This window comes from Melanostigma gelatinosum, assembly GCF_949748355.1.
Source record: "Melanostigma gelatinosum genome assembly, chromosome: 13".
Lineage (NCBI taxonomy): Eukaryota > Metazoa > Chordata > Actinopteri > Perciformes > Zoarcidae > Melanostigma > Melanostigma gelatinosum.
This window is the reverse complement of record NC_136646.1, coordinates 25,871,656-25,893,497: the sequence shown is the minus strand read 5'-3', so window position 1 is coordinate 25,893,497 and position 21,842 is coordinate 25,871,656. Positions and strand designations below refer to the sequence as shown.

Here is a 21,842-nt window from a genome sequence, read left to right as displayed (position 1 = left end):
CGTCGACACCACCCGTCAGCGACTCTACCCGTCGACACCACCCGTCAGCGACTCTACCCGTCGACACCACCCGTCAGCGACTCTACCCGTCGACACCACCCGTCAGCGACTCTACCCGTCGACACCACCCGTCAGCGACTCTACCCGTCGACACCACCCGTCAGCGACTCTACCCGTCAACACCACCCGTCAACACCACCCGTCAGCGACTCTACCCGTCAGCGACTCTACCCGTCAACACCACCCGTCAGCGACTCTACCCGTCAACACCACCCGTCAGCGACTCTACCCGTCAACACCACCCGTCAGCGACTCTACCCGTCAACACCACCCGTCAGCGACTCTACCCGTCAACGACACCACCCGTCAGCGACTCTACCCGTCAACAACACCCGTCAGCGACTCTACCCGTCAACACCACCCGTCAACGACACCACCCGTCAGCGACTCTACCCGTCAACGGCACCACCCGTCAGTGGCTCTACCCGTCAGCGACTCTACCCGCCAGCGACTCTACCCGCCAACACCACCCGTCAGCGACTCTACCCGTCAGCGACTCTACCCGTCAACGACACCACCCGTCAACAACACCCGTCAGCGACTCTACCCGTCAACACCACCCGTCAACGACACCACCCGTCAGCGACTCTACCCGTCAACGGCACCACCCGTCAGTGGCTCTACCCGTCAGCGACTCTACCCGCCAACACCACCCGTCAGCGACTCTACCCGTCAACGACACCACCAGTCAGCGACTACCCGTCAACGACACCACCCGTCAGCGACTCTACCCGTCAACACCACCCGTCAGCGACTCTACCCGTCAACGACACCACCCGTCAACACCACCCGTCAGCGACTCTACCCGCCAACACCACCCGTCAGCGACTCTACCCGCCAACACCACCCGTCAGCGACTCTACCCGCCAACAACACCCGTCAGCGACTCTACCCGCCAACAACACCCGTCAGCGACTCTACCCGTCAACAACACCCGTCAGCGACTCTACCCGGTCATAAATGAGCAGCTGTTCCCCACGCTCATCTTAGTCCCTGAAGGCCCCATCAGGTGAGGACGTTTTCAGGTGGACACTTCTCCTGATGCATTCTGGGTAGTCAGACATCCTTTAGCCAGAGAGCAGATTTTAGCAGCTTGTATAAACACTGAAAAGGTGGAAAAGCCGACTGTCCCGATATATATTCTGCTCCTGAATGCAACACACGGCCTCTGTTTTAGTTGGAATGACTTTCAGTTTTGTACCAGAGGAGCGCTGTTGTAAAGAAAAACTAACTTTGCTTCGTAAAGTGAAAATATAAATGTATTTTTTTGCTATCATAATAAAAAAAACTTTTCAGTTCAACTTTTTAAAGATCCAGAAATCCGTTTCAGTCATTTCGTTATAAAAACATTTTATTATTGTTCAGAATAAATGATAAACTGTCAGAAGCTGAGAGAGAAGGTTCTGTACGACAGGTTAGTGAACACGTCGATGTGATCGCTGCTGCCTCCGACCGTCAGCACCTGAACAGGAAGTTCATCATCATCATCATCATCATATAAGGACTCTGGATAGTGCTGGCGGTGCGTTCAGGGACTCACTCTGTGCTCGGTGCTGTTGGTGTTGAGCTGCAGCGTGTTGACGCTCTGAGGCGTACACGGGATCTGAGCTTTGACTTCTCCGCCCAGCAGACAGTGAGACACGGCCGGGCCTTCGCCCACAGCCAGGATCTGAAGAGGAGGAGGAGGAGGAGGAGGAGGTGGTTAGGATGAACACTGGGTCAGACAGACAGGCAGGTGTCTCACCATGTCCTGGTAGAAGGTGGTCTGTCTCTGGCAGCCGGTCAGAGGGAACACGGAGGTCGGAGACAGAGAGCGGAGATGCCACAAGGACAGAGACGGACCTCCTCCGCACAGCTGGAACAGGAAGTGGTCATAGATCAGTAACGATCAGCTGATCAGTAACGGTCAGTGTGTCGGTGTGTTTCTCACCATCCAGTCAGAGTCGGTGGTCAGACAGCTGATCCATTTACCGTACTGAGGACGAGCACAGCTCTGAAAACACACCACAGTTCAGAGGATCAGGGAGGAGGAGGAGGAGATCAGGGAGGAGGAGGAGGATGAGGAGAGGAAGATCAGGGAGGAGGAGGAGATCAGGGAGGAGGAGATCAGGGAGGAGGAGGATGAGGAGAGGAGGAGGAGGATGAGGAGAGGAAGATCAGGGAGGAGGAGGAGGATGAGATCAGGGAGGAGGAGGAGGATGAGGAGGAGGAGGAGATCAGGGAGGAGGATGAGATCAGGGAGGAGGATGAGGAGAGGAAGATCAGGGAGGAGTAGGAGGAGATCAGGGAGGAGGATGAGGCGAGGAAGAGGAGGAGGAGGAGAGGAAGATCAGGGAGGAGGAGGAGGAGGAGAGGAAGATCAGGGAGGAGGAGGAGGAGGAGAGGAAGATCAGGGAGGAGGAGGAGGAGGAGAGGAAGAGGAGGAGGAGGAGATCAGGGAGGAGGAGGAGATCAGGGAGGAGGAGGAGGAGGAGGAGGATGAGGAGAGGAGGAGGAGGAGGAGGAGAGGAAGATCAGGGAGGAGGAGGAGGATGAGGAGGAGGATGAGATCAGGGAGGAGGAGGAGGAGGATGAGATCGAGGAGGAGGAGGAGGAGGATGAGATCGAGGAGGAGGAGGAGGATGAGATCGAGGAGGAGGAGGAGGAGGATGAGATCAGGGAGGAGGAGGATGAGATCAGGGAGGAGGAGGAGGAGGATGAGATCAGGGAGGAGGATGAGATCAGGGAGGAGGAGGATGAGATCAGGGAGGAGGAGGATGAGATCAGGGAGGAGGAGGATGAGATCAGGGAGGAGGAGGAGGAGGATGAGATCAGGGAGGAGGAGGAGGATGAGATCAGGGAGGATGAGGAGGATGAGATCAGGGAGGATGAGGAGAGGAAGATCAGGGAGGAGGACGAGGATCAGGGGGAGAGGAGGAGGAGGATGAGATCAGGGAGGAGGATGAGATCAGGGAGGAGGAGGATGAGATCAGGGAGGAGGAGGATGAGATCAGGGAGGAGGAGGAGGAGGATGAGATCAGGGAGGATGAGGAGAGGAAGATCAGGGAGGAGGACGAGGATCAGGGGGAGAGGAGGAGGAGGAAGAAGGTGAGCAGGATGAAGATGAATCATAAAGACGTCACCTCGTACTTGTGGACCTCGATGCAGTGAACACACTGACCGGTCCTGCTGTCTGGAGCATAAAACATCTGGATTAATATTCATGATAATAAAACTACATTAATGATAATCAAACTACAGCCTGAGACCAACATGGCCGCCTCACCCCACACCCTCACAGCTCCGTCTTCCCCCCCCGACAGGATCTCAGCTTCCCGGTCTCTGACGCTCACACAGTGGACGTAGTCAGAGTGACCCTGCAGGACGGACTGGAGACAGAGACAGAGACAGGTTCAGGTCCAGGACTCCCGATGGACCTCCAGGTGAACCCGACTCACCTTGAAGACGCCGTGCTCCAGGTCCAGGACGTGGACGTTGTTGTCTCCTCCGCCGAAGACCAGACTGTTGTCCTGAGAGAGGAAGAGTCAGTGGTCTTCATCGTTCAGGTTCTGTTTTAGTACTTTGTCTCACATTAACACACATACAGTTTATATATATATCCACATTGTATATCTACCGTACTTTCTACAGAGCGCACCTGTACATAGGCCACACCTGCTGATTTTTAAAAGAAAAAATAATTTGTCCATAAATAAGCCGCAGGTGTCCCCGTTGAACGCCAAGATGCTTTCAACAGTACGAAAGTTTTCTTCTCTGATCATCATAACATGTCCGACTCGCTAGCTTCTAAGCTCATTTTAACATTACCGCCAATGGGGAAATGCTAACCGCGATTAGCGAATATAATATATCTTCGTACATCTTTTCATGCTTCATACAGACTAAGGCTACCAACTGAAGAAGTAAAACGAAGCAGGGGGAGGAGGGGCTTAACTCGTAAATGTGTTCGACCGGAAGCGGAAGTTGTTGTTGTGGAAAACACGCTGTACGGATAATGTTCGAGGGAGTTGCTCGGCAATAAGAGCGACGGTTTCTGTGAATAAACCTCTTGCAAGGACCGTGTCTCCGACTCGTAAGTGGAACATTACAATATTTATGTTTAATGTGTTGGCGGCGCAAAGCAACGGAAAAATCCGTATCTAAGCCGCAGTCTCAAAGCGTGGGGGGGGAAGTAGCGGCTTGTAGTCCGGAAAGCACATGAGGTGTTCTCACTCTGCCGTTGATGGCCATGGAGTTGATCTCTGGGATCTCCAGACTGGATCTGAGGAGACAAAACCAGGACCTCATGACCATCCATCCGACCATCCATCCAGACTTCAATCCACCAAACAACCAAACAAGAGTCAACAGCAGAATAAGCTGTTCGTGCCAGAGAAGATTTGGCAAATTTTTCATGGGCGCAACCCACATACTCAGCTGTGCTGCTCATCCCACAAATGCATGTTCCTTATGAATGTGTCACCGTTTGAAAGGTAAATAAACAGGCTTTCCAACGTATAACATTTAGAAGCATCGTTACAGCAGAGACATAATCGACCAAACACTCATTCAGAACCTTTTGTCCGATGTTTATTTAATACAACATATGACATGAGGACTAATAGACTCACTTGTAGTTCGGTCTCTTGGTCCACAGAGGTTTGACATTCTGAGGAGACAAAGTTTAAAGAAAACATTTATTATCGTGTGAAAAAGATCAACTGGACTCAACGTATTAAAGAACATTCCTCCACTAAAGGGTCCACAGCTCAGGCGTGTTCCTGCACGTTTAGGCGTGTTCCTGCATGTTCCTGTGTGTTTAGGCGTGTTCCTGTGTGCTCCTGTGTGTTTAGGCATGTTCCTGTGTGTTTAGGCGTGTTCCTGCATGTTCCTGTGTGTTTAGGCGTGTTCCTGTGTGCTCCTGTGTGTTTAGGCATGTTCCTGTGTGTTTAGGCGTGTTCCTGTGTGCTCCTGTGTGTTTAGGCATGTTCCTGTGTGTTTAGGCGTGTTCCTGCATGTTCCTGTGTGTTTAGGCGTGCTCCTGTGTGTTTAGGCGTGTTCCTGTGTTTAGGCATGTTCCTGTGTGTTTAGGCGTGTTCATGCGTGTTCCTGTATGTTTAGGCATGCTCCTGCGTGCTCCTGTGTGTTTAGGCGTGTTCCTGCGTGTTTAGGCGTGTTCCTGCATGTTCCTGTGTGTTTAGGCGTGTTCCTGTGTGCTCCTGTGTGTTTAGGCATGTTCCTGTGTGTTTAGGCGTGTTCCTGCATGTTCCTGTGTGTTTAGGCGTGTTCCTGTGTGCTCCTGTGTGTTTAGGCATGTTCCTGTGTGTTTAGGCGTGTTCCTGTGTGCTCCTGTGTGTTTAGGCATGTTCCTGTGTGTTTAGGCGTGTTCCTGCATGTTCCTGTGTGTTTAGGCGTGCTCCTGTGTGTTTAGGCGTGCTCCTGTGTGTTTAGGCGTGTTCCTGTGTTTAGGCATGTTCCTGTGTGTTTAGGCGTGTTCATGCGTGTTCCTGTATGTTTAGGCATGCTCCTGCGTGCTCCTGTGTGTTTAGGCGTGTTCCTGCGTGTTTAGGCGTGTTCCTGTGTGTTTAGGCGTGTTCCTGCGTGCTCCTGTGTGTTCCTGCGTGTTTAGGCGTGTTCCTGCGTGCTTAGGCGTGTTCCTGCGTGCTCGGGCGTGTTCTTGTGTGTTTAGGCGTGTTCCTGCGTGTTCCTGCGTGTTCCTGCGTGCTCGGGCGTGTTCTTGTGTGTTTAGGCGTGTTTCTGCGTGTTTAGGCGTGTGTTTAGGCATGTTACTGCATGCTCTTGTGTTTAGGCATGTTCCTGTGTGTTTAGGCGTGTTCCTGCATGTTCCTGCGTGCTCCTGTGTGTTTAGGTGTGTTCCTGTGTGTTCAGGCGTGCTCCTGCGTGTTTAGGCATGTTCCTGTGTGTTTAGGCGTGCTCAGGCGTGTTCATGCGTGTTTAGGCGTGCTCCTGTATGTTTAGGCGTGCTCCTGCGTGTTTAGGCGTGCTCCTGTATGTTTAGGCGTGCTCCTGCGTGCTCCTGTGTGTTTAGGTGTGTTCCTGTGTGTTTAGGCGTGTTCCTGCATGTTTAGGCGTGTTCCTGCGTGTTAAAGCGTGCTCCTGCGTGTTTAGGCGTGCTCCTGCGTGTTTAGGCGTGCTCCTGCGTGTTTAGGCGTGCTCCTGCGTGTTTAGGCGTGCTCCTGCAGGTTCCTGCATGTTAAAGCGTGCTCCTGCAGGTTCCTGCGTGTTAAAGCGTGTTTAGGCGTGTTCCTGCGTGTTAAAGCGTGTTCCTGCGTGTTTAGGCGTGCTCCTGCGTGTTAAAGCGTGCTCCTGCGTGTTTAGGCGTGCTCCTGCGTGTTTAGGCGTGCTGCTGCGTGTTTAGGCGTGCTGCTGCGTGTTTAGGCGTGTTCCTGCATGTTCCTGCGTGCTCCTGTGTGTTTAGGTGTGTTCCTGTGTGTTCAGGCGTGCTCCTGCGTGTTTAGGCATGTTCCTGTGTGTTTAGGCGTGCTCAGGCGTGTTCATGCGTGTTTAGGCGTGCTCCTGTATGTTTAGGCGTGCTCCTGCGTGTTTAGGCGTGCTCCTGTATGTTTAGGCGTGCTCCTGCGTGCTCCTGTGTGTTTAGGTGTGTTCCTGTGTGTTTAGGCGTGTTCCTGCATGTTTAGGCGTGTTCCTGCGTGTTAAAGCGTGCTCCTGCGTGTTTAGGCGTGCTCCTGCGTGTTTAGGCGTGCTCCTGCGTGTTTAGGCGTGCTCCTGCGTGTTTAGGCGTGCTCCTGCAGGTTCCTGCATGTTAAAGCGTGCTCCTGCAGGTTCCTGCGTGTTAAAGCGTGTTTAGGCGTGTTCCTGCGTGTTAAAGCGTGTTCCTGCGTGTTTAGGCGTGCTCCTGCGTGTTAAAGCGTGCTCCTGCGTGTTTAGGCGTGCTCCTGCGTGTTTAGGCGTGCTGCTGCGTGTTAAAGCGTGCTCCTGCGTGTTTAGGCGTGCTCCTGCGTGTTTAGGCGTGCTCCTGCGTGTTTAGCCGTGCTCCTGCGTGTTTAGCCGTGCTCCTGCGTGTTTAGCCGTGCTCCTGCGTGTTTAGCCGTGCTCCTGCGTGTTTAGCCGTGCTCCTGCGTGTTTAGCCGTGCTCCTGCGTGTTTAGCCGTGCTCCTGCGTGTTTAGCCGTGCTCCTGCGTGTTTAGCCGTGCTCCTGCGTGTTTAGCCGTGCTCCTGCGTGTTTAGCCGTGCTCCTGCGTGTTTAGCCGTGCTCCTGCGTGTTAAAGCGTGTTCCTGCGTGTTCCTGTGAACCACCTGTCTAGACTTAAAGAGACAGTCACCTTCTTGATGAGCTCGCTCCAGCTCCAGCAGCTGATTTCTCCGTTTCCTGCACTGAGGAGGTGACAGTCAGTGGAGAGGAGGGAGAACACGGGGCCTTCATGGGCTGGAGGAGAGTGTAGGATATTAGAGAACTCAACCACAGGAGAGCTAAACAGAAATCATGTGAATCTACTTTGACTCACCTGTGAAGGTGAGAACAGGTTTCTGACTCAGAGCGGTGGCGTCTGGACTCAGAGCTGCCGACAGGCTGCAACACAACGATCATTGATATGAATATGAATATGAATATGAATGTAACAGAGCTCTGCATTGATGCATTGGAGTCTCTGACCTGAACACAGCGATCTGGCCGTAGTTGTTTCCAGCTGCTAGAAATCTACCGCAGGGAGAGAAACTCTGAGAGAAGACGGACATGTGGAGGAGCTGCAGGACGACAGCTCTGTTATCATCATCATCATCATCATCATCATCCAGGAACTATGTTCTGTCGAGCCTCTGAATAACACGCCTTATTACTGCTTTACTAGCGTCATAACACAACTCTGTGAATGATGAAGCTGCATGAATGATCACCACCGTGTGAAAGTGTGCTGATCTCAGCGCGTATCAACACGAGCTAACATGCAGCAGACTTTAATATCATCACTCCTCTCAATCTTAAAGGAGACGCGACATAAAGAGATGTATGAACGGTACAATCTGTGCTCATTGACTTATTGTTACACATTCAAACACCACGAGAGTCTCTGCCACGTGACCGTGTATTCAAACGTGTTTCAACGTTTACTAACGAGCTAGAAAACACTGAATCACCAGAACTCTAACCTGACCCTGAGGCGGACAAAGACATGAAGATGTGTCCCCGTTAACGTCCCGTTTAACCCGTTTAATGAACATAATCATCGTAGTTTACCTCGACGGGACCCATGCTGCTCACACCGACACCGCGGGGCTCGTTAAACAGCTGCTACCGGAGAGAAGAGTCGGTAATAAAAGCAGAAATATCACCAACGATGCGAGGAGGGAACGAGCGGAACAGGCGAGGGAATGTGACGTCTGTGCGGACGCAAGGGATTCTGGGACACGTAGTTCATGAATAAATAGTGAAAAATATTGATTAAAAAAATGAATTGTGACAAATGAATTGTGACAAATAACATAATCATAACCTGTGGATATATATGAACAAAGCTTTAATATCCTGTCAGCGCAGAGTGGGTTCATTTCATATTGTTTAATATCTACAAACAGATGAATGCAAAAGAAAGACCTGAACACATTTGATGTGGAAGTCAACCGTCTTATTGGATTTATTGAAGAAGTGACACCGAATGAACAAACCAAACCACCATAAACATCTGTAAATATGTGTTCTTTATTTTGTTTCATGTATTTTGCACAAAAAGACAAACATCAGTGGTAGAAAATAACTCGTACTAAACTTTCTATTTTCTGATACTTTCTCCTGTCTTCATCTCGTTTATTTAATAACTTTAACATTTTACAAACTAAAACATAAAGACTTTTTAAAATACGACGCATTGTAAAACATGTAGTACTGTAAAACGTATAATATGTTGCTCTGAGATGTAGGACACTAGGCGTACTATATTTATCTCTAACGTATATAAAGATGCATACTACTTGATGAATATATATATTGATTATTGATCATTAAACAGGATGATAGAAGCTGATAAAATGACCTCAGGGTGTTATTTGCATCGTAAACGATGAAGATATCTGTTCGGCTCGGTTCAAGTTTTATTCTGCGCATTACGCGCAGCGGCGCGGCAGCGGCAGCGGCAGGAAGTATGCTGGCGAAGCGGCGGTAGAGAGAGAGGGAGCGCGAGCGCGAGAGGGGGGGGGAAGAACCAAGAACCAAGAACCAAAAGTCGGTGTTTGAACCGGAGGAGGAGAAAAATAAAAAATGCCGAATCCGTGAAAAACGTGCACATTATTTTATTTTTTTACATCTTCCACGCGGTGCATCGTTCACCTCGCGCGGTCGCAGAGGCCGATTGAGGGGTAAGTCTTGCGCGGGAAAAAACACAGCTCATATATATGAAGAAAAAAACAACCAACGAGGGTTTTCCATCAATGGGGGCCGAGAGATCTTTGTGTAGCTCCGGGCTAGCTCAGGGGTTAGCTCAGGATGCAAACCTTCGATGCTACTCTAACAAGCTCCTGCAGCGGCGACAGTTTACTCTCATTGTATTCCTAATGCACTTATAAATACACACTGGGGTTATTTGTAACCCGTGCAGCTCTGTGTTGAGCTGTTTTGTTGTTTGTGTTTACCATTTTGTGGTTTTCCTACTTCCGTTTTACCCCCTTTCTCTCATCAGAGGAGGGGGATTGATGCTAACGCTAGCTCGGTGCTAACGCTAGCTCGGCCGTGTGTCTTGACTCTTTCACCTCCGTGTCCTCAGATACTTATTTTAAAAATAAAACCACGAATGTTGTTGAGTTAACGCGCGTCTTGTTTGCTTTTATAATAACTACACGTAACTGCAGCCTGTAGCTGTAGCCAGCGGGCTGTGTGCTAGTTTGTGTTTTGTGGGGCTAAAAAGATGCTAGCCCCGTTAGCATTGGGGGGAAAATGGCTCTCTGCTCGATAGAAAGCCATTTTCCAAATGAAACGGGGGGGGGGTCTCTGTGAGTGTGTCCGGCGGCTGTATCTGTTGTCTCTGGACTTTATTCTGGAGGAAACACACCATTCAAAACCGAGCTTTATTTGTAGTTTATTTAAAGTAAACCCCCGTTTATCTGCCACCCCCCGGTTCAACAGTAAATGTCGGAGGAGATCTCCCCGCTTTTGTCCGGATAAAACATCCGGCTGGAGGGTTGAGACCTCCGAGAGAGAAGAAGAGAGACGGGCCAAGGTCACGTGGGTTACGGTCTAAATATGGCGCTTACAAATGTATAAAAAAAAATATATATATATATAATGTTCGTTTAATGAAGCCCCGATCAAAACAACGGCTCTGTGTGAATCACCCACATCTGCGTGGATGTTTTTTACTGAATAAAACACAGTTTTTCTCTTGTTTGTTGTAAACTGGTTTGTTTACATTAAACCCGAGAGGAAGCGTTTTGATTGGCTGTTGTCTTCAATCTGACGCTTTTCATCTGTCAAACATATTTCACCTTAAAAAAAAATGAGATTACAACTTTATTATCACTGAAGTTCATAACAACAGTTCGAATATAAAAACAAGCAGAAAACACCACAGATTGTATTAAATGTATTCATGAATTCATTTACTAACATGTTTATGTCTAAATGAATACTTCAATGAGTAGTAAATACACAGTATCATCTAAGAGTATACATATAGAATACACAGTAAACCTATTGTAGTAATGTTAATAGAGTGCACAGCTGGAGGTATAAACACTGAATACTCAGGAGTTTAGCAGTACAAATATGCAAAAACCTTAAATTCGACAGGAAACACAAAAAACACCAAAGAGAAAGTACATTTGAATTATATATTCAAATATTTTATTACAAATCAAGAATATTGTGAAAATAGCAACACGTGATGTAAATAACCATTGTTTAATTATTAAGTTATTCGCTCCAATAATTCAGTTTGTTCAGATAATAATAATATGAATTAATATTATTAATAAAATTACGATTAATAATATTAATGCGTTTAATGTGGAAGAAGAAAAGTTTCATATTCTGTATTTATTTTGATTCACAGAATAATTATTATTATGAATAAACGTTTATTTTGCAGATTTGTATTAATATTTAACGTTTGAAAACAGCAACAAGTACTGGTCTTGATGCTGGTCTTGATGCTGATTTGCATACTGGTCTGGATGCTGGTCTTGATGCTGATTTGCATACTGGTCTTGATGCTGGTTTGCATACTGGTCTGGATGCTGATTTGCATACTGGTCTGGATGCTGATTTGCATACTGGTCTGGATGCTGATTTGCATACTGGTCTTGATGCTGATTTGCATACTGGTCTTGATGCTGATTTGCATACTGGTCTTGATGCTGGTCTTGATGCTGATTTGCATACTGGTCTGGATGCTGATTTGCATACTGGTCTGGATGCTGGTCTGGGTGCTGGTCTTGATGCGGTGTCATTTTATAAATATACAATTATTAGTGTCACACATTGTTTATGTGTCACAAACTGTTGTGCCAGAGCGTTAGCTGTGGGTTATTAATTGTTATAAAGTTAGAACCATGACTAGAGGTCCCTCTCAATATACTTTACACAACTAGCTCCGACCGCAGCGCTCTTAGTGGCGAACAATATATCTTGCTGCCTGTTGAAGAGTGACAGAAGTAGTTTTGGCTGCACTGCTGGTCTGGATACTGCCTCTATAGTCTTCAGACTGGTTCTGTTTGGTTTTCGGTGTCTTGGTTAAGCTCTGCTCATGTTTAACATCATATTGTAATAATTATGAATTATTTATGTGTGTGACAATGTGTGACTGTGTGTGTGTGACTGTGTGTGTGTGTGTGTGACTGTGTCTGTGTGTGACTGTGTGACTGTGTCTGTGTGTGACTATGTGTGTGTGTGACTGTGTGTGTGACTGTGTCTGTGTGACATTGTGTGTGTGTGTGACTGTGTGTGACTGTCTGTGTGTGTGACTGTGTGACAATGTGTGACTGTGTGTGACTGTGTCTGTGTGTGACTGTGTCTGTGTGTGGCTGTGTGTGTGTGTGTGACTGTGTGTGTGTGACTGTGTCTGTGTGTGACTGTGTGTGTGTGACTGTGTCTGTGTGTGGCTGTGTGTGTGTGTGACTGTGTCTGTGTGTGTGTGTGTGACTGTGTCTGTGTGTGACTATGTGTGTGTGTGACTGTGTGTGTGTGTGTGTGATTGTGTCTGTGTGACATTGTGTGTGTGTGACTGTGTGTGTGACTGTCTGTGTGTGTGTGTGACTGTCTGTGTGACATTGTGAGTGTGACTGTGTGGGTGTGACATTGTGTGTGTGAAATTGTGTGTGTGACTGTGTGTGTGACTGTGTGTGTGACTGTGTGTGTGACATCGTGTGTGTGATTGTGTGTGTGTGTTGATGATGAAGAGCGGCTTCATGAGTCTTCTACTTTGATTAAAACTAAATATGAGATTTTTATTTTGACACAAAATGCAGAAACGAGCATAAAGAATGACTTCACATGAATATTTATTTAATAGTTTGTTCACTAGTGACATCACTATCATGGAAGATAAAGATACATTATAGTGTTTTTTTCTTCATCATAAAAACAATTTAAATGATAATCAAATAATAGATTATATTTTTTACAATCATTGTTATTTTAATGAAGTATAATAATGAGTTTAGAGCTCGTGTTAGGAAGTTAAACGTCATCATTCATCTATTTTATATTCACTTGAAAACATCTTTAAACGTCTGGATTTAGTCAAGTTTATCACCAAAACTACATTTTACAGACGACATGTGAACGCATCACGATAATAAAAGTTCTTTAGTTCTGATCCGGTAGTTTAACGTTAAACTATAAACTCTTAACGGGTTAGTTAGTTTAATGACCGATGAGCTCGTTTCTGCTGATTATTGATAACTTTACTTTATTGTTGTTGGTTTGAGAGCAGCTGAGCTCTTTATTTCAGCGATAAACAGTTAATTATTCACCAATTCTGTTTTTATCAAAATTTTATATAAAAACATCCACTGCTTCCTGCTTTTTAAATTTTGTTTATTTTCTGCTTTTCTTTGTTTAATATCACAAAGAAATTAATATTTTGTCTGAAAAAAGACGTCAGATTAATCAATAAGAGCAAGAATCATTAGTTGCAATGTTTACGTTCTATATAAACATATGTGTATGTGTGTATATATATATATATATATATATATATATATATATAGTAGAAACTATCAAATGTCACCAAAGATCCGCCAACTGTCACAATAGTTTAATAATCTTTCATACTTCTAGATAGTTTAAAGATTATAGGACTGTCTTGGCTTAACAAACTTCAAAGTAATCAGATGATTTTGATTATTTAAGCGGTTTTAAATGAGCTGTCAATGAATATTATTCATTTAAAGTGTTACGTTGACCCTTTAAATCAGGGCTCTCAAACTCATTTTCACTCCGGGCCACATCAGCATCATGGTCGCCCACAAAGGGCCGGTTGTAAATGTAACTACTCGTAACATATTATTAAATAACTCTCTGTATTCACATTTTAAAGTAGTCTTCAATGTACTAACAATACATTTCCATGTTAAATGTACAGTAACCAAGAGCTGCTTCTAACTGTTTAAGTATCTCATAATTTGACTTTCTATTTCATAATTTTGACTTTCAATCTCATCTTTTTGACTTTCAATCTCATAATTTTAATTTTCAATCTCATAATTTTGACTGTCAATCTCATCTTTTTGACTTTCTATCTCATAAATTTGACTTTCTATCTCAGAATTATGACTTTCTATCATAGTTATGACTTTCTATCAAATAACTTCGACTTTCTATCTCATAATTTCGACTATGGGGATATTTTTATTATTATTAGTCTAACTTAAAAAAAAAATGGCTTATGTGGCTGGCGGATTCGCGGGCCACATAAAATGACGTGGCGGGCCGGATTCTGCCCGCGGGCCGGGAGTTTGAGACCCCTGCTATAAATAATCTTCTTCCTGTCTCTTCTTCTTGTCTCCACAGTGATACCTCATTGGCTGGTGTGACCCCGCAGGCCCGCCTCCTCCCAAGGTGGGCCCTGATTGGCTGGACCTTGCTCTGGGGAGAGAATGGCCGCCCTCAGCTGAAGAGCTAAGCTCCCTAACATCACTGTTCATTGCTTTTGTTGTGAACCGTGATTTCCCGCCACCCGATTCACTTCAGAGTACTATGGCAATGCATGATATGAGTCGAGCCAAGGGTTTCCCCTGTAAAGAGTGTGATATGGTTTGTCCGAGTACTCCAAGTCTCCTAGAACATATGAAAGCACATTATCAGCAGGAAGAGAACGGTCGCTTTGAGTGTGAACAGTGTGGTCGTATTTACAAGCACGCAGCTAGCTTAGCCAATCATAAGAAGTCTCACGAGGTGGGTTCGTTCCAGTGCCCCGTGTGTACCCGTACGCTCCCCAACGCCGTCGCGTTGAAGAACCATTTACGTATTCATACATTGTCCCCTAGTAGCGCCCACGCAGAGGAAGAGAGCGAAGAGGTGCCCGAAGAGGCAGGCCACGACGAGAGGGACTACGGTCTCGCCCAAGACCTCTCGGACGGGTTTGGGCGCCCTCATTTGAATAATAGTGGTATGGGACATAGTGTCCTACAAAGCCACGAGACGGACGACCACGGGAAAAAAGGCTCCCCCGAATCAGACGACGCCTGGGACAGACCCTTCAAGTGCGACCAGTGTGACCGGACCTACCGGCACCACGGCAGCCTGGTGAACCACAAGAAGTGTCACCAGCAAGGAACTTTCAAGTGCTCTGTGTGTTTTAAACAATTCAGCAACCTGGCTGCCTTAAACAGCCACGAGAGAACTCACTCGAAGTTCAAGACCCCCGGGGCGACCATGGTGAGCAGCAGCAGCAGCCTCCACGGTTCGGAGCGCAGTGGCACGCAGTCGTCCCAGAGCGACGACACAGCCTCGTGCTTCTGCCACCTGTGCCAGATAGCGCTGCCCAATAAGACAGACTTTCAGGAGCACATCCTGCTGCACAACGCAGCCTCGCCCTCCCTCGGCCTGGCGCGCAGCTTCCCGGGCATCATGCCCCACAATCTGAGCGCGGTTCGATCCACGGCGTACCCCCCCACTCTGGGTGACCCTCTGCCGCTGCCGCCCCTGCCCAGTGACAAAAGAGGTCCCTACGACCCCATAATGGGCCCTCCGGTCAACAATCCCATCTACACATGCGCATACTGTGGCGCAGGACACCCAGATCTGGAGACGTTGAAAGTCCACTATCTGACCCATGATCCCCACCCGGGCTCCCATGGACAGGACAGCTCCCTCCTGAACTCGGACACACTAAGCTCCGGTTCACAGGGCTCGGTGTCTTCCCCCTCCGGAGGCCGCGTGCCCCAGGCCAACTCTCCAGATGATGGAGAGCGCCGCTTTAAGTGCGGGGAATGTGGCAAAAGCTATCGGCACGCAGGAAGCCTGGTCAACCACAAACGTTGCCATCAGACGGGCCACTACCAGTGCACTATCTGTTGTAAGCAGTACCCTCACCTGGCAGCGCTACACAGCCACCTACGAAGTCACAAGGGGCGCGGCGCCAACCAGTCGATCAATAACGACAGCAATGACTGGTTGTCTCCCGAGCCGCTTACTCTGGACTCCCAGCAGAGCTACGTCCAGGAGGGCAGCGGTGCAACCACTCCAATTTCCCTGCCAGGGAATCTAGGGGATGCCGCCCACTTTGTACCGGACGGTAGCCACAGCAGTGGGCTGGACTCTCTCGAGTTCCACGATCGCTTCGACGGCAGCTCACTTTCTCAGAGCAACTCTGCCCACCGTCAGGCCGACAGACACGTGTGCGCCGACTGCGGCGAGATGTACGGAGACGTATCGGGCATCAAGTCGCACATGTGTCCCCGTCGCGGCCAGCAGCCGCAACCGCAGCAGAGCACCATGTCCAATGGTTTCATGGGCAGCATGAACTACCACAGCTCCAGTGGAACCTCGCTGCCCACCGGGAGCTCCAGCAGCCTGAAAGAAGGCAGCAGCCAACGACAATACTCCCAGAGCGGAGGCAAGAGAATGGGTAGCAATGACAAAGATGACGAGGACGACGGTGAAGTGTATCAGTGTACGGTGTGCGGCAACCACTACGCAAGCCTCAGGGCCCTCAGAAGCCACTTGCGTAGCCATGCCAATAACCCGACAGGGCCAGGACCCTCCACCTTAGAGCAAGAGTGGAGGATGATCTGCTCCACTTGTGGCCAGAGCTTCTCCAGGAAGCAGGACCTCCTGAATCACCAGTTAGTCCACGGTCCCCAAAGGCCGGACGGCCAGCAACAGGGTATCGTAGGCAGCTCGGCTAATGGCAATGACAAGATGGATGGACGCAACCACATCTGTGTTGACTGTGGCATGTTTTTTGCTGACCGCCACCACCTGATCACCCACCTGTGCCCTGGTAAGAATCGGGGAAGCTCCCTGAGCAAGCAAGGCCTGAACGGAGCCAAAGGGATGTCTGGAGGAGACGGTGTCGGCGGTGGGGTTGCCGGAGGAAGCCGTGATGTCGGCGGCGATGGACGTAGGCCTATGGTCGACCAAAGTGACAAGCCCCACAAGTGCGACCAATGCGGTCGAGGATACAGACACCCCTGCTCACTCCTTAACCACAAGAAGTCCCACAAGACTGGTGTTTTCCGCTGCTTGGTGTGTCAGAAACGCTACTACAATCTGCTGGCTCTCAAGAACCACCAAAGGACACACTTTGATCTAAAGAGGTAGGTCCCTGATCCTGTACATTTTATTTGTATTTAATTTGGGTTTTAAATTTGGCTGGTTGAAGTTTGTGTTAAAAGACGAGAGAAGATGTGTAGCGTCCATGTTTTGATTGTATCTAGTGGTATGACGGATCGTTGTCGAGCCATAATGCCATAATCTGGGCCATAATGCATAAAGTAATATCCTCCACAAAGGGTCGTGTTTAATTCCACCAAGTTTAGAAATGTCACGTACTTACAGAGATTCTGTAATGTTTCCTTCATCTCTGCCCATCCCTGCTGCAGGCACAAGTGTGAAGAATGCGGCAAGGCGTTCAAGATCCAAAAGCAGCTGATCAACCACCTTCGTCTCCACGAGGAGCACCGAGCCAAAGGCCTCGTTCGGACCGGCCCCAACGGTTCCCGCTTCCAGCAGCCCGGCCCGTCTCAAATGCAGACTATGAGAGGGGAGTCCTCCAAGAGCCAGGCGATGAAATACAGCCATCAAGGTTTCAAGAAGCCCTACTCTTCAGCTGGAACCTCCAGGCCACAGAAGTTTGACCCAGCTGAGACTGGACGGCGGCCTTTTGCCTGTGAAGAATGTGGCAAGACGTACCGGCACGCAGGCAGCCTGGCCAATCACAAGAACCTTCACAAAATCGGGGAGTACCACTGCAATGTCTGCAACTCGACATACCCCAACCGGCTGGCCATGAAGAACCACCTACGTCTCCACTTCGCCCAGAAGAAGCACAACTGCCAAGAATGTGGCAAGGGCTTCCGCACCCAGAGGCAGCTAGCTACCCACACTACAGCCGGCCTGTGCAAAGGGCCGCAGGGCCCCGGGGTCCAGATGGATTTTGAGTGCGATGGCTGCTGCGAAGGCTTCACCACGGCGGATGAGCTCGCAGCCCACGACTGCCCGGCCCAGCACCTGCCTTCGTCCTCCACCACCACCAACAGCTCCACCAGCATCAGCTTGGAGAGGAGCTCGGTGGACCTGGACTCCGACGAGAGGCCCTACGCGTGCGACCTGTGCAGCTGCGCCTACAAACATGCCAGCTCCCTGCTGAACCACAAGCACACCCACAAGACGGGCAACTTCCGGTGCAACTTCTGCGACAAGCCGTACACCAACTACATGGCGCTGCGCAACCACATGCGCATCCACACCCAACGGAAGAAGCACATCTGCAACACGTGTGGGAAGGCCTTCCGGCTGGCCAGATTCCTCCGGAACCACCAGAAGGTCCACGAGGAGGGTGCCACCCCCTTCGGCTGCCCCACCTGCGGGAAGAGCTTCCAGGGGAGATCCGGTCTAGCCAGGCACCGCTGCGGGGACAACCAGGTAGGCATGGAAGTGAGGAGGAAGGCCACTGCACCCGCGGGAGAGGGCGACGAGTGTCGGTACACGTGAGTTCTTGTCAGTTGTTTGTGATTCTACGAAGTTGGAAAAACAAAAAAAAGTAGTGAAGATAAATTTAGGTCTCTACGTGTCTATTACAGGTATATGATCTCCAATCCGGCTTCCTTGGGACCATACGCGTGCCGGAATTCGGATTTTTCTGAAGTTTGGACAAATTGAATTAGTGGAGAGACCAGATAAGTCAAACCTGTTTGCTTTCAGTTAGCATATGTCACACATTTTTGGATTTGTTAGGCTTCCTACATGTTTTAGATGTTTTGTTTTCATGCTTTGTTTTGACACAGATCTGATTTGAAGTATTTTGTGTGTAGCATATTAGCTAAATCTCAAGTACTGATGTTTGTTGCTTTGCTCTTGTTATGATTTTAACTGTAGTCTTTGTTTGTGTTTGTTTCTTTCGGACAGTTATTAGTCAATGTAGTTTTATGATGAGAGCTCTTGCATTTTTGGAAGTATCAGGAAGTATTTGGAGCTAGCTGCACTGCACATGTCTCGAGGTTTATGTTCTCAACAGGTAAAGGATGCTTTGCTACAGTCTGACATGGTTGAGGTTCTTTGGGCATGTTTGATGGATCTTTCATCATTACAGAATTTAGTAACCAGCCAAAAGAAGGCGGTGACGGTCTTTGAAATTTGTTCCAAATGTAAAAGCAGGAGTTTGAAGCTTGTGTCCATCTGTGCAGTGCAGGGAGCAGCAGATACCTCCCAGCCCCCCCAGCATGAACTCCCAGTAGTTTGTCCACAGTTTGTCTCCCCCCAGCAGTCCTCTCCCCTATGACCTGTGTAGAAGTCGTAACTTTAAATGGTACACCACTTTGTAGTAAGTCTTCTTTGAAAGCTTTAAGCCGGATTTCAGATCATATACCTGTATGTACAACATCTTAGATGTTAAAGTATTTCAATAATTGTAAAGAAAAAGTGGTAAACCAGTAAGTGAGATAAACTTGGATAGAGCAGTAAAAACAAAACTACCGTCTTCTGTTACTAATCCCTCCCCCCATGCTGTTCCCTGTCTTGTCTCTGCACAGATGTGATCAGTGCGGTCGCTCCTACCGCCACGCCAGCTCCCTCCTCAACCACAAGAACACCCACACCGTCGGCATCTACCACTGCGCCGTGTGCCTCAAGACCTACTCCAACCTGCTCGCCCTAAAGAACCACCGCCGCATCCACTCGGAGACGCGGCGCCACCGTTGCCACGACTGCGGCAAGGCCTTCCGTGTTTCCTCCCAGCTTTACAACCACCGACGCGTCCACCAGAAGCAGAGGGAGCTGACCTGCCGGTCCTGCCAGCGAGCTTTTCCCACGCAGGCCAGCTTCAGGCTCCACATGGAGATCACCCACGGCCAGGCGCCGCAGCCCCACCAGCCCAGACCCCAGCAGCCCCGAGCCGGGGGCTCCCAGGAGCTGGGCTGGGGGTCTGGCCTGGACCTCACTTTGATGCAAGAGCAAGGACTCAACCCGAGCGGCGCGGGCAAAGCCCGCGGCCGAGGCGAGGTCATCAAACCCCACGTGTGCGATCAGTGCGGCCGGTCTTACCGCCACGCCAGCTCCCTGCTCAACCACAAGAACAGTCACAAGACCGGGACCTACTTCTGCAATTCCTGCCAGAAGGAGTTCCCCAACCTCATGTCCCTCAAGAACCACCGGCGGATCCACACCGAGCCCAAACGTTACCAGTGCCCCGACTGCGGAAAGTCCTTCCGGGTCTCCACCCAACTCGTCTGCCACCGCCGCATCCACACCAAGGAGAAGCCGTTCTCCTGCCAGCAGTGCGACAAGCGCTTCTCGTCCCGTTCCAACCTGAGGCACCACATGAAGGTGCATTGGAGCGGCTCCACGGCGCCCCCCCCTATGGCGCCCAACTTCCTGGGTATGCCCGGCGGCGCCTTCATATAACTTAAGGGATGAGGGAGGGAGTGGGGGAGGGGTGTGTGTGTGTGTGTGTGTGGGGCGGGGGGAAACATGAGGGATGGGGGGTGCAGTCACATGCCAAGGTTTCTGGAAGTACCAAAAAAATAGCTCTTCCTCCTGCTCACCCTCCTCTTCCTCACTTTGTTCCATGTGTGGCTGCAGTGTGTGTGGAGACAGAACAGACTCACTAAACAGGAGGAAGGACACAAAATGGACGCCACACACACTTTCCTGACCTTCCTTCATGGACGTCCCCACGAGGTCCTGGTTGTAGAAGTGTCCCACATAGACTGACGTGGTTCACTACACCTGCCTTACTTCCTGCTGCATGTTTATGAGCCTCACAGTCAGCTGGAACCAGACTGGTTCTGACCGACCCGGCTCGAATGGACTGATGAGTCCTGTGGTTTGTAGACTGAGCTGCTGTGATGGTCGACATCGGAGGCGTTGCGGAAGTCCGTGTGTTTTTTTTTTTTTGTCCATTTCAACCCCGGGAGCTGATTGGTGCTGCAGTCTGTTTCCCCACCTCCATCCCGGGTCTGCTGGTGTTTCTTCTCGTGGCCTTCGTCACAATGTTTTTAGACCGAGTTCTGACCCAAGTCGGTCCAAAGTGTTTCATTTGAGACCATGTGGGTGCAGAGCTGGAGACTGAGAGCTTTGGTTTGTGTTTCCTTTTTCCTTTGTGCGGGGCGTATGTGTGTGTGACTGTGTGTGTGTGTGTGTGTCTGTGACTGTGTCTGTGTGTGACTCTGTGTGTGACTGTGTGTGACTCTGTGTGTGTCTGTGTGTGACTGTGTGTGACTGTGTGAGTGTGTGTGACTGTGAGTGTGTGTGTGTGTGACTGTGTGTGTGTGACTGTGAGTGTGACTGTGTGACTGTGAGTGTGTGTGACTGTGTGAGTGTGACTGTGTGTGGCTGTGTGTCTGTGTGAGTGTGTCTGTGTGTGACTGTGTGTGTGTGACTGTGTGTGTGAGTGTGTGTGACTCTGTGTGTGTCTGTGTGTGACTGTGTGTGACTGTGTGAGTGTGTGTGACTGTGAGTGTGTGTGTCTGTGTGACTGTGTGTGTGTGACTGTGTGTGTGTGACTGTGAGTGTGACTGTGTGACTGTGAGTGTGTGTGACTGTGTGAGTGTGACTGTGTGTGGCTGTGTGTCTGTGTGAGTGTGTCTGTGTGTGACTGTGTGTGTGAGTGTGTGTCTGTGTGAGTGTGTGTGACTGTGTGTGTGTGACTGTGACTGTGTGTGTCTGTGTGACTGTGTGTGACTGTGTGAGTGTGACTGTGTGTGAGTGTGTGTGACTGTGTGTGACTGTGTGTGTGTGACTGTGTGTGACTGTGTGAGTGTGACTGTGTGAGTGTGACTGTGTGTGACTGTGTGTCTGTGTGACTGTGTGAGTGTGACTGTGTGTGTGTGACTGTGTGTGTGACTGTGTGTGTTTGTGTGACTGTGTGACTGTGTGTGACTGTGTGTCTGTGTGACTGTGTGAGTGTGACTGTGTGTGTGTGACTGTGTGTGTGACTGTGTGTGTCTGTGTGACTGTGTGTGTGTGACTGTGTGTGACTGTGAGTGTGTGTGTCTGTGTGACTGTGTGTGTGACTGTGTGTGACTGTGTGTGTCCGCGTGTGTCCTCGTTCACACACAGATTATTTCCTTCCAGAACGTCGTGAAGTAAACAACCAGAACTCAAAGACCTCTTACGATCCTTTTACCACATGGTCTTCATCATCAGATTTAAAAGCTAGTAAGTTGATGTT

General features: G+C 49.2%; 2 protein-coding genes across 5 annotated transcripts; one reads left to right on the top strand and one right to left on the bottom strand.

The window, feature by feature from the left end:
• Positions 1-671: 671 nt before the first annotated feature.
• Positions 672-8,392, bottom strand: thoc6 (THO complex 6). 2 transcript variants are annotated; one of them, XM_079282189.1, is made up of 13 exons: positions 8,258-8,334; positions 7,676-7,839; positions 7,527-7,591; positions 7,344-7,447; positions 4,671-4,708; positions 4,273-4,321; positions 3,498-3,569; positions 3,326-3,428; positions 3,183-3,232; positions 1,991-2,053; positions 1,805-1,915; positions 1,601-1,729; positions 672-1,522 (listed from the first exon to the last, which is right to left on the bottom strand). In XM_079282189.1, the coding sequence occupies exons 2-13, from the start codon at positions 7,756-7,758 to the stop codon at positions 1,442-1,444; spliced, it is 948 nt and encodes a 315-aa protein (XP_079138315.1). In that variant the 5' UTR covers positions 7,759-7,839; positions 8,258-8,334; the 3' UTR covers positions 672-1,441. The 2 variants fall into 2 exon arrangements, with proteins under 2 accessions (XP_079138315.1, XP_079138314.1); XM_079282188.1 differs by having other exon boundaries at positions 673-1,522; positions 7,676-7,767; positions 8,258-8,392.
• An 832-nt stretch (positions 8,393-9,224) lies between these two features.
• Positions 9,225-20,366, top strand: LOC306787134 (zinc finger protein 646). 3 transcript variants are annotated; one of them, XM_079282182.1, is made up of 5 exons: positions 9,225-9,372; positions 14,021-16,770; positions 17,056-18,162; positions 19,204-20,048; positions 20,252-20,366. In XM_079282182.1, the coding sequence occupies exons 2-5, from the start codon at positions 14,207-14,209 to the stop codon at positions 20,278-20,280; spliced, it is 4,545 nt and encodes a 1,514-aa protein (XP_079138308.1). In that variant the 5' UTR covers positions 9,225-9,372; positions 14,021-14,206; the 3' UTR covers positions 20,281-20,366. The 3 variants fall into 3 exon arrangements, with proteins under 3 accessions (XP_079138308.1, XP_079138309.1, XP_079138310.1); XM_079282183.1 differs by lacking the exon at positions 20,252-20,366 and adding an exon at positions 18,256-18,352 and having other exon boundaries at positions 19,203-19,243; XM_079282184.1 differs by lacking the exons at positions 19,204-20,048; positions 20,252-20,366 and adding an exon at positions 18,256-19,171 and having other exon boundaries at positions 17,056-18,156.
• Positions 20,367-21,842: the final 1,476 nt, after the last annotated feature.

Bases quoted from the DNA above. Each gene is read 5' to 3' on its own strand.
- thoc6 (XM_079282188.1), bottom strand. The intron at 4,709-7,343 runs GTGACTGTCTCT...TTGTCTCCTCAG, and splicing joins GGAGCGAGCTCATCAAGAAG to AATGTCAAACCTCTGTGGAC. The intron at 2,054-3,182 runs GTGACGTCTTTA...GTGTGTTTTCAG, and splicing joins TCGAGGTCCACAAGTACGAG to AGCTGTGCTCGTCCTCAGTA.
- LOC306787134 (XM_079282182.1), top strand. From the start codon at position 14,207: ATGGCAATGCATGATATGAGTCGAGCCAAGGGTTTCCCCTGTAAAGAG. The intron at 18,163-19,203 runs GTGAGTTCTTGT...GTCTCTGCACAG, and splicing joins GGCGACGAGTGTCGGTACAC to ATGTGATCAGTGCGGTCGCT. The intron at 20,049-20,251 runs GTATGCCCGGCG...GTGTGGCTGCAG, and splicing joins TATGGCGCCCAACTTCCTGG to TGTGTGTGGAGACAGAACAG.